Here is a 12,685-nt window from a genome sequence, read left to right as displayed (position 1 = left end):
TAAAAGTAGTAGGAATCTGGTTGGCAACATATACAACAACAATACAAGGACTGGAATTGGTGGGGATAAGAGCACAACACAAGCCGATGTCGTATCTCAAACAATTTAAATAATTGATGCCCCTTTTGCAAAACAAGGACATAAGGTGATGTACTAGGAGGGAGAGACAAGCAGAGAGGGAAGAACATGGAGATCACTATGTATCCAAGAGCAAAGTGAGAGCCGACAATGGTTGCAGAGAATCGTTGAAGAATCTCCAAGTTCTCCACAAAGCAAGAGTCCGAGTGCACGCTAAAGATACAATGATGGGCGAAAGCGCATTCAAATTGAAGACATAACACGACCCGCAAGAAAGAGTGGGAAGAGATTGCAAGGAAACTGCCACTCTAGATGAAGCAGAGGAGGACCTCGTCGACTAGACAACCATTCGTTTACTATGGGAGGTGAATGACGAGGACAATTTGGAGGGTGCCTCTTTACCTACCAATCAACCGATGCACTTTGAGCACGATGATAATGAAGAAAGAAACCTTAAAGGGGAGGTAGCATAATTATTTGAAAATGCCTTGTGGGACATTGAAAATCTATTTGTATTAGAGGAGGCCTGAATAGGGTGCCTATAACTAGAAGTTCCAAGGAGAAGAGAGTATTGGTACTATAAGGGAGGTAACCAAGGTGTCAACAACATAGGTGGAGGGGTAGATGATTTTTTCGTGGTCGAAGTTGTAAGTGAAGCATAGTGACCACTTGAGTCCAATAATGCACATGGTGACCTTGTTCAAGAAAAGTATTAAACACCTGGAAGAAGTAAAAACTCCCTAAATTTTTGGGGATGGATTAGATGAACTTGCCCACCATTGTAAAACATGTGTAACTATATGTGAGGCTAATGGCCAAGATGACAATGACTACTAGTTGAAGGCTTTCCTTGCCATCTTGCAATTGACTGGTACAACTTGTACAAAAACTTGTCAAAGTTATTTAGGACAACTTGGGATGACTTGAAAAAGGCATTTTAGGAAGAGTTTAGGTTGCTTTGTGACAATGATGTAGTAGTGGAGTTTTACAATACAAGGAAGAAATTAAACAGTGTGGGTGTACCATCATAGGCTGAAAAAACTCATTGGTAATTTGGGAAACCAATTTGCAAACAACTTGAAGAAGGTGGCTCATTCAAGGGATGACTCAATCCCTATGAAAGAAAATGAAAGTGGCCGCCCTACCTTCCTACATGGTTGCCTACAACGTGCAATTAACATTGAGAGCAAAAATAAGATATCCTGAGGGAGAAAAATAAAATGATGATGATAGTACAAACAACGATAGTGATGGTGGATCCAGGATTGTTTAGGCTCTCTAGAAGGATATGATGCAAATGATGAAGAAATTAGAGCGGAGGAGGCTTCGAGGGATGGAAAAGAAGTTTGGTATATGGACGGTAAAGTTGAAGGGCATACTAAGGCCAACTACTCAAAGAAGTCATTTTGAGACATCTGCCTAGTACTTGGACACTTTATTAAGGAGTGCCTATACAACCTGAAGGCTAGGAGAATCAAGTGCTCTTCGCTCAACGGGAACAAGCAACTCCACCCACCACACCACCTAGATCTACAAACTCTAATTCCTCACCAGGTGCGTACTGCAACTACTAGCAAGGGAGGATAACAATACATGAAGAATGTAATGTCCCCATTTTTAGTAGGTTCCTGTAGTTGGCCAGGTCAGTTCACCATCGTGACCCGTGTGAGCTGACAGTAGGATTTAAGGCTCTCAGTTGTGTGGTTATAGGCTTTCCAGCAGCCTATGGTGTGTTTTGGCTCTGTTTGAGGGACTTACTATTTATAGTAAGTCAATTTGTTGGTTTCGATGAGCTCAGTTGAGTTAGAGGAGTTGGAGGATGCTCTCAGTTTTTATTTTTTGCTTCCGATTTGAGCTCCAAGAATCTTGGAGGGAGCATCTATTTATAATAAGTCACCCTGTCAGGTTCATCATCTTTTATCATCAGGATCACTTTGGTGTTGTCAGATTTTGATTCTGATGCCTCTTCAGTTGTTTTCGCAAGACGGGTGAATTATTATTATTCATATAAATACATTGAGGTTGCTATTTTTGATAGTGTTGTTGGTTGGTCATCTTAGTATCATAGCTTGGTGGAACTGGGACGAAAAGTTTTAAATCATGGGAACAAGAAACAGTGGCCTTACGTGTTAGAATTTAAAGTTTTTGTGGAAAAGGTCATTTTCGGAGCCAAAAGCAATTAATAAATCAGATTACAATGACACTGTATTATATTTTACCATTGTGTGTGGGAAGCTTCTTAAGTGAAGTTCATTTGGGAAACTTTGTGCCATTTGGAGATTATAAATATGAGCCCGTTTAATGAGTAAAGTGTCCAATTATTTGATAATCTTATTTTGCTTTGTCGTCTTTGTGGCGTTTCTAAAGTTCTGATTTTTCTGTGTCCTTGCTAAAGGGTTTGGGATATACAGTTGAAGTATTGTAGATTTAATTTTGAGAATCCACATCTGAGGTATTGTGAACTTTTGAGTTTTATTATCGTCTCCTCTTTTTGTATTAACTGTGGCTGAGGAGCATTTATACAATTGAATATTATAATTTCTTTGTTGCTGGACGAGGTTTTAGTCTACAGATTGGAGTTTGTTTTGGGTAGCATTTGTAAGGGTAGACTGTGAACGCTAGATTGAAATTGGACTAGGCAGCTTTCAGTTTGACTTTGCAATTACATTCTACGGCAAAGACTAGGTTCTTAATTTGTAAAATTTAGTTTATATTACGTAGTTTGAAAGTAAACAAGCTGGCTTCAAATTCTGATTTATAATCAGCCAACAATTAAATTCCCTTTTCATTATATTGCTATATGGTTTGTTGATCAATGAATTCAGAGGTTGGTGTGAATCATTTCAGAATTGTTTATTGGCGTTTGATATTTATTTATGCAAAACTTGTAAGGCCAAAATTAAGTAAGTTTGTGATCAGTTTGCTCTACATCCTGATATTGTGTTTGAAAATTTAAGATGTCATAGATTTAGTGGTAATTGGGCTACTTGCCAAGTGTTTGACAAAATGTCAAACCATCAAAATCTGAAAGAAATTGACGCTTGATTTAGCTATAACCAGACAGGTCTATTATAGTGGTATTAGATGCTTGCAAAGTGTTTGATGAAATGTCAAACAACCAAATTATTAAAGAATTTGGTGTTTGATGAAGTGATAACCAGTTGGGGTTATTACAAAGAAACTGCATCTAGTATGATGCGAAGGGGTGGCCTATGAACAATTTTGTCAATGCAATGAGTGGGACCACCTCATGCATGATTGCCAAAGTGGGTAGTTAGGTGGGAGTATATTGTACAAGTGGTGTGGTCTAGACAATCATGAGGACACTAATTTTCCCAAACAAATGGGAGTAAAAATGCTAGATATCATAAGTTCAAAGGAGGAAATGCTTGCAATTACAAGGATGCAAGCGAAAAAATCAATGTATGTTGATCCGCATATAGAGAAAGAAAGGTTGAAGGAAGCCAAAACCGACATTGAATGGGCAATGGAGGTGGAACGGAAAAAGTCACACTATTGCCAACACCGTGTACAATCAATGTTCAAAACAAACCTTATATGATAGATGTTGTAAGCTATCGCACTAGTATGCGGGCACACCTTCCATAGACTTTGCCACAATAAAAAATGGCATTGACCAACATGGGTGGTAACAACAATGCTGACCAAACAAATGGCATGCGATGGGTGATCCCAGGATGACGGAGGCAAAAAAAATAATTTCGCTAACTCTATTACCGATCTAATGTTATTGTCGGTTGGCGAATCAAGGACTCTAGTAGTGGTCAAAATGGAAATCATGGGACATATATTGACAAACACCATTATGGACGGTGGATTTGGAATAAACGAAGTACTTGAGAAAACATGAAAAGCTCTTGGTAAGCCAAAACTTTAGTTGCCAATCTTCCATCTGGTGGGTGTTGACCATCACGACATTAAACTAATTGCAACACTTATGGCCTAGAAGGTAGTCATTGGGACTGAACAATTCTTTTTGGGCTTTGTAGTCATCCCATCGGAAAAGAAGTGGTACGATGCCGTCCTTGGAAGGGAGTGGTTGATTGTAGCAAAGGCCAAGCACAATTGGAAGCAAAACACGCTCTCTATTGACAACGACAATAGAATGTATGTCATTTACTTGCAGAATTAGGCAATAAATTAGGATTTGGCATCAGACTTCGAGTCCGAAGGAGGAGAATCTTATTAAAATATTATAATGTTCCTTTTATGGTCATCTTAGTTTTTAGTTTATTATGTATTTTATGTTTTCGTCTTTAGTTCACGATTGTTTCTTTCAGAAACATAGTCTTTGTAAATCTATATAAGGAGCTTTTATCTCCTTTGTTTAATACAACTACAACAACATTGATTTACCATAACATGGTAGCAGAGTAGGTCGATGGGATTTCATAAAATCTGGTTAATTGTTGCAGAAATTTGTTTTAAGTTTTTGAATTTTTTTTTGTTAGAGGTATTTTATAAAATCTGTGGTTCGTCTTTAAACATTTTCGTTGAAAATCGTGAGTTTGTTTGAGGGCTTTGATTGCACAATTTCTTGGTTTTAGCAAAAGTCTCTGATTTTCGAGGGTTGCATATACTTGCATGTTTGTTGGACATGCTTGCATGTGATGTTTTACGAGACGAAGTCTTGTGTTTTGCCGCGTGAAGGTTTCTTTGATGGATTTTAATTAATTTTTCCTTAAAAAAATTATGATGGGTTTTCATTTTTTTTGCCTTAAAAATTTCTGATTTTTTAATTCTCGAAGTTGTGTGGGATTCATTTGTGGTTTTATATTTTTTTTCCTCTAAATAACTAGTAGGTTTATAAATTTTTTCTTAAAAATTATATCCTAGGTTTTACTATTTTTCCTCAAAAACGAAGTGTTGTATTCTCTAATCCTTGTCTGAGATTGTGTTGAATCCTCAAAAATTGTGTTCGATTTTTTCAAATTTTCTCCCAAAAAAATCGTGGCTTTTTGTAGTTTGTTTTGGGACATCATGCTCATTTGCAAAGCTTGGAGGGTTTGCTGGTCTTTCCTCAAAATCGTGCTAGTTGTTTTCGGTGTTTGTCTCCATCTCTAGGGAAGAGCAGTTTTGTTATGCAACATCGGGTTGGATGTTTTTCTGATGATTTTTGGCCAGATATTTTGCTGATTCTAGGAGGGTTATTGGCTGACTCAACCTAAAAAATTATGTCTATTTTTCCAAATTTTCTCCTTTAAAAATTGTGGCTTTTTGCAGTTTGTTTTTGGGCATCATGCTTATCTACAAAGCTTGGAGGGTTTGTCGGTTTTTCCTCAAAATCGTGCTAGTAGTTCTATGTTTGTCTCTATCTCTAGGGAAGAGTAGTTTCGTTATCCAACATTAGGTTGGATGATTTTTTGATGATTTTTGGCTAGATATTTTGCTAATTCTGGGAGTGTTATTGGTAGACACATCTCAGTGGCAAAGTCAATGATAGACTCTTTTCTCTTTTTGCAGAGCATTCTGAAGAAGGGGGTACCCTTTTATGTTCTTTTACAGACAAATTTTGGCTTCTTGGTCATTTACATTTTGTAGATCCAAGGAGGGTCTCAGCAACAACAAAATGTTTTGAAGATTTTGAGCAAAAGACAAGCGTTAGACAATGACCATTAAGGGAGGGTATTAGAATATTATAATGTTTCTTTAATGGTCATCTTAGTTAGTCTATAGTTTATTAGGTAGTTGCTATTTCCTTTTTTAGCTCATGATTGTTTCTTTTAGAAACATCGTTTTTGTAAATCTATATAAGTAGCTTCCATCAACTTTGTTTAATACAATTACAACGTCAATTTACCATAACAAATATGACATGGAAGGAGGGATGGAACTTGACGAGGAAGGGATACTAAGAGTGGGGAACTATTCGGAGGACAAATCCAATTCCCCTAATAGATTGTTCCATTGGAAAATCGAGGACTATAAAGTTTTCCACCCAAATTGTAACATGCACAAGGTTGAACTAGAGGAGAAAACTTCCTACCCTTCAGAGTATGGTGAACACAAGGAAGGCATGGTGAGGGTGGATGATACACTGACCCATCGATTTAAAAGGGACAAAGCAGTAAAATATGAGGAATTGAGCATAGAGAAAATGAACCCTGGGAAGGAAGATGACCCAAAGATAATTCTCGTCAACGATGATTGGGACTCGTACGAAAAAAATATTCAAGATATTCCTAGAATACAAGAACTTATTTTCTTGGACATACAAAGACCTGAGGGGTGTACCGCCTATGTTGTGCTTCTATCGAATCCCTCTCGTATTCGGGTGCACACCCTGTATGGAAGAGTTTGTACCACGTGAACAAAAACTATGCTACAAAACTACATGAATGAATGGGTGCTACCCATAGTCAATTCTTGAAAGGAAAAAGTGAACCGGATTCAAATTTGTGTGGAATTCAAATGTCTCAAGGTCATTACGATTATAGACCCCTTCCCCAACCCGTTCATTAATAATATGTTGGAGGAAGTGGCAGGAGATGAGATGTACTCTTTTGTGGATGGGTTCTCAGGCTACAACCACATTAGGATTGTGAAAGAAGATAAATTGAAGACCACGTTTGTTTTTGAGGACAAGGTGTTTGCATACAATAGGATGCCCTTTGGGCTTTGCAATACCCCCTCTACCTTCCAAAGAATAATACTCTAGAAATTTGATAAAATGGCAATCAACAATTTAAAGGCCTTTTTTGATGTTTGATTCATATATAGTGGGAAGGAAACCCACCTCACAATGTTGAGGGAGTGCATGGAATGATGTATGCAGGCACGACTAGCACTTAACCCAAAGAAGGATTGATTCATGGCACCACAAGGTAAGCTACATAGCCATATAGTCTGCAAGGAAGGGTTGAAGACGGACCCCAACAAGATTTGTGTTATTATTCAGATTGAAAGCCTAGAGGATGTGATTGGAGTGAAATATTTCTTAGGCCATGTCGGGTACTACTGACGACTCATGAAAGGATTTATTTCCACTCGAGAAACTGACTAGGAAGGGTGGCCATTTGTTTGGGGAACAAAACTAGAGGAGCTATTCAAAGAAATCAAATCCAGAATGGTAAGTGCTCCTAATCTTGCTTATCCAGACTGGGACAAGGAATTCCATGTAAATGTGGATGCCTCAAATTATACCATTGGCCCCATGCTGGCACAAGCCAACACTGGGGGATTGGAAAGATCTATTGATTTTGTTTTGGAAAGATCTTTTATAATCTTCTATGTAAGGAGTATTCCTCTCCTTTGATTAATAAAACAATTGATTATCTCAATCATTTCAGTTAGGATAGACTTAATGAATATTCTGTTATCCTTTTACCATTTTAGGTAGGTAAGATGGATCTTTTGTATTTCTTATTTAAGGAGAATTTTGCTCCTTTGTAAAATATTGAATATCTTGGTAATAATTTTGTGTCTTGTATTTTTATGGTATGAAAGTCTGTTGTGCCATGTCCTAGTAGGAGCATTTTGCTTTAGATCTTCGTAAAAATCACTTAGAAATTTTACAGTAGTTAAAATAATTGTACGATCTATGCCATGCCCTAGTAGGAGCAGTTTTCTTTTAATCTTTTTAAAAATCACTTTAAAAGTTTACATTACTTAAAATTCTTCCACGAATTTTTTTAAAATGCCTCTTTTGTAACAAACTGCAAAAAAGCTGCATGACTGTAGCAAACTGCAAAAGCACCCTCCTTTTGCTGTTTTTAATATAAAAAACAAACTGCAAAAAAACTCTAGATTTTCAACAAAAAATGATATGATTTTTGGTTATTTATAATGTTGTATGATATGTTTAGATATTTTGTTTTCATTTTCCCTGTGATTTTGGATTGTTTTCTGTCATGTGACTATACCTTTGCGTCCATAAAAAATTTCCTAGACCTGATTCCTAGCCTTGGACTACAATTTTTGGCTTGAAAACGTGCATCTTTTTAACTTAAAATATTAGTCTTATGTTTGATGTTACAGGTTCATGACCGGATGACAGAGTGCATTTACACATCAAAGTTGACCACTTTTCAGGCAAATGCGGTCCCTGAGCCTGTAGTGCAGGTGCCAGTACTTGAGGTATATATAATTCTTTTCTGATCCAACTGAAATAGCATGCATAGAAGAATGTGTAGAAAAAGATGAAGTGCTGGACTGATGTTAATAACCTAAGAGTACCTTTTTTCTTGTTTGTTGCTTGAATTTTGTAGTTTTCTCTATTGATATTATGTCCTCATGCTAGCTAGCGTACCCGTTCTATTCCTGGTTGGACAGAGTTCTTTTTCTGTTTGAATTGAATAGATGTAGAGTTTTTGCTTTCTAGTTACTTGACTGTTTGAGCCTTTACCTTACATCGTTCAATTTTCTTGATGTAATTCCCTATTGATTGTGCGTGTTTTTAGAATTTGTGTTCGCATTGCTTTAGTGTTTTTCATGTTCACACCCATATTAAAAATGTAAATTTTTGTGATTGTCCATTGTTATACTTGGACTGCATATTTGCTTGATTATAGCACCTTGATGATATTTGGTTTCTATGAAATTTTTGTCGACCACCATTAATCATGAGGATCCTTTGTAGCTTCTTAAAATATATGTGAGTTTGTTCTTGTAGCTTCTGCCACCATTCCAGTCCTTTTATAAATCATGTAAGACTTACTTCCTCTAGTTTATTCTTGAAGGGCTACACATATACCCACACATACATGCACATAGAAACATAGGCATAAGTGAGATGAACAAATCTGACCCAATATTCTACTCGTTTTCTTTTGTGATTGCATTTTCGTTTCATTGTTAAAATTGAATAAACTAATTTTAAAATTGATATACTTGATATTTATCCATCTCATCAATGAGATTTTGTAAATTTTTGATATTTATCCATCTCGTCAATGAGATTTTGTACTCTGAGGTAATTTTGAATATGTCATATGTGCCTGTTGATATGAGTTTTGTGACCACACCAATATGCACAATGAAACACTTAGTATTCTAGGATAGGAAACCAAATATCGAATCCTCTCTTGAATAAAGAAGCTTAGATACTAAGAATATGATAAAATTTGATCAACTAAGACAACCCCAAGGTTCTTTCTAATGTTGGACTTAACTCAGTTTTGTGATGTGATTTGTTAGCAATCACTTGGGGACTTACATTAGTTCTTTTGTGGAGGATCTATAAACTTCTTGGATACAAATGGTATGGCAATTGAGGTCTTCAAACTACTTTCAAGAATGTTTTGAGAAAAATGCAAATGGATGAGGGTGTAGAGATTTATACTACTACTAATTCTACTCCTATTGATGTAAGACAATGTTGAGGCGATACCAAACCAGTCCTTGCTTTGCTGATTCAATGATGGCAAGGAAAGTGCAATCTTTTAAGGATGCAAATTTGATTTTGAAACCAATTATGCTCATCAAGACCATAAGATATGCAAATTGATGAACTTCAAGTAGTGAAGTGCTTGCAATGGTGTTGAAACCAACCTTATACTATTGATTGCATCATCAAACACCAAAAATTATGAACACTAGATTCTGAAGAACACGAGTTTACTACTAAGAGAGTTGGGGGGGGATGGTGAATTAGTAGTAAATAGAACTTAAACTTTTTATTCAATTCCAAACTTTATGTAGTTAGTTCAGATTATATTATCTAGAGTACCAAATGAAAAATACCATAAGCTCAAGAAATATTTGACAGGGAAACCCAACAGGGAAAAACCATGGTGAGTAATACAGCTAGGCTGTACTGTCCTAATCCAGCCTTACAAATCTGAAAGCAATTACAAATTTACAACTTTAAAGGGGTCCAACCCAAAGGAGTCATGAGACCCGTCTCTTCTTAAGAATCAACTCCTCCTCAACCTAAATACCAACTTATACAATCTGAACATTAGCTTTACAATCTTATATGAGCACTGGCTCAAAGCAACTTCAAAAACCTTATATGAGCATCAACCCAATCATGATCAATCACTGGTAGATTTTCACAACAAAACCTGTGCACATTGAATATAATTAAGATAAGCACAAACCACACTTCTTCTTCAAGATGAAACTTCTTTTGAACTAATAACAATCGTTTCTGAATTCAATAAATCTCTGTCCACCAGATAAAACTTATCATTACCACTGTCAGAACAGTGACTGATGTAAATCTGCTCTACAGTGAAACAGGATACTGATTACATATATCCTCTTGATGAGTCTGAAAACAATTCTAAATCTGTACAATGCATCCTCTTGGTTGTAGAATTATCAAATAATAATAACACAAGGAGAAACACGTTTCCATCATTGATAAACTTCTGTTATAGAGAAACCATCATTGATAAACTTCTGTTATAGACAAACCATTAGTCAGTGTTATCAAAATATTCCAGCGATATATCAATAACAGTAAGAAGCTAAAAACTTCTGCACCAGATGTTAAATTTTATTCCTCTGCAAACATTGTCTTCCATTCCATAACTGGTTATCATCCTTCAGGCTTTCTTTCACAAAATCATAAAAAGGCTAATCCCTCAAGTTTTTAGAAATTTTCAAATTTATATAGTACTTTCCTCTATAGCAGCAGTTCTGTATATTATTCGCAACATATTCATCATTGACTGGCCACAACTTTCAAATGAATTGAAAACATATATATAGAATTTGTATGTTTGTTCAACCGCATAACTTATAATTGCTGCCGTCTCCACAATGTGACAAGTGACAGTAGATAGATAAGTTTTGCAATGTTTCTTTTTAACTGTACAACTTTAACTAATGCCCAATAAAGAGTCATGCCATTATATTTACACGGTGTTAAGACAAATATACATGAGCCCCGATAACAAATATAAATACCAGCAATTGCATGCCAAGACTTATTTTTATTAAGCCCGACAGCTATAATACTTTCAAAGTAATCTTCTTTGACATGGATACCTTGTTTGAATGTGACCTGGCCTTGACGTGACACACAGCAGTTGTCCACACAAACATAACTATTGGTTTAAATTATACTAGATGAGTGCCAGCAATATAACCAATCACGTGTATGGTGAAGAATATAAACTGTGTTCTATTTCAAAACGAACTCCATTAGTAGAAGCCATTAAAAGAACACCCGTATTCTTTTCATCACATAAATGTGAACACAGGTATTGTTTTTTCATTCTCAGATTGATTATTAATAGCAGATATTGTATTTACAGAAACACTAAGTTAGCCGTGTTGTATACATACCATCCGCAAATGTTCGGTCATGACACTTTTCAATGTTACTATTATTTTGTTCTTTCACCGCTCAGGTCTTCACATTTGATGAGGGAACACTATCATTTGTTGCCATAATTAGCTCCATCAAGCATCAGATATTTGCTAACTTTGGATCTCTTTCAAATTTAAGTCTGTAAAGGAAGATATTCTGACTGGAATTGACAATTTAATCTCTGATAAAAGCAGTCAAGTCTGGATATATAGAAAGATTGCAGAAAAAGATATAAAGTGTTTTCCGGTATAGCCAAACCAGTGATCATTATTTCAAAAACTATTGTTCCAAATATTCTTGACATCAATGGTTAACAGTTTCACCATGCTTCCAGCAACAACAATATCCTTCGTCTACCTATCCAACTATTCCACTTCAGCTTATTTAAACTTTGTACACAGGCAAATTAAAACTGAAGAATGTAGGAAACCATGCAATACTTTAGAACTTCTCATGTATTTACAATGAAAAACAACGAACAAGTGACAATTTCGGTAGAACATTAGCAACAGTTTCTTCTGAACTCCCCCCTTACAAATGATTCAAGCAAGCCTTATATTGTTGCTCCATGTACAATGAATGGCCAAGATTAACTTGAGATCAATGTCCAAGATTACAGCAACACAACCCTTTTTCAGCTACCAGCTACAAGCTTTAAATGTTGGCCAGTTACAATAAGGCACCAATTTGTGTGCCAATGAAAAGCATACATTGTCTTTATGGACCATTGAGAAAATTCATTAGATGAAGACATTAGATGTATTACACATGCATACTTGGAACGATGTAATTGAGTGAACATGGACACGTGAAACTGGGATCACATGATTGGCTGAAGATGAGTGGGTGCCACCTAATAAAGTTGGGAGGTTGTTGCCTCTGTCCCCTCTAGGTGAAGGTACTGGTCAGTATAGACCGATGGATTTGTTACATGTGCTTAACTGCCTCCCGTGAATTGTTGTTTGTGGCTGTTGTGACGTTCATTGACAGCTTGAGCTTTTGGTGTAATGACAACGGTGATTCCAACAAGTGATATTAGAGCGCTCGGTTATGGGTTCAAATCCCTTGGGTCATGCTGAAGCAGGGATTTTTGTGCCTTTGTCTCCTCTAGGTGAAGGTACCGTTTAGCATAGATTGGTGGATTTGTGACATGTGCGTAATTGCCTCCCGTGGATCCTTGTCTCTGGTTGTTGTGACATGTTAATTCTATAACTTTGATATCATATTGTTCTAGACTACAGATCGTCAAATCTTGTAAAGCATAAATATCCTTAAAAGGATTTACCTCTTATGTAACCTTATATGTTTGAACAAATTGATGTCTTT

General features: G+C 36.3%; 1 protein-coding gene across 1 annotated transcript in view; it reads left to right on the top strand.

Annotated features, from left to right (window-relative positions):
* LOC149554881 (putative phosphoribosylformylglycinamidine synthase, chloroplastic/mitochondrial) overlaps nt 1-12,685 on the top strand; it is a 308,229-nt gene that overhangs the window by 54,850 nt on the left and 240,694 nt on the right. The window contains exon 7 of the mRNA XM_089828894.1: nt 8,077-8,175. Coding sequence (XP_089685020.1) covers nt 8,077-8,175 — 99 coding nt within the window. The remainder of the gene's footprint in view (nt 1-8,076; nt 8,176-12,685) is intronic.

This window comes from Cupressus sempervirens, chromosome 5 (genome assembly GCF_028749045.1).
Source record: "Cupressus sempervirens isolate cs-2001-9-10 chromosome 5, ASM2874904v1, whole genome shotgun sequence".
Taxonomy (NCBI): Eukaryota; Viridiplantae; Streptophyta; class Pinopsida; order Cupressales; family Cupressaceae; genus Cupressus; species Cupressus sempervirens.
Note: the sequence above shows the minus strand (reverse complement) of the source record. Positions and strands in the feature narration are given on the sequence as shown.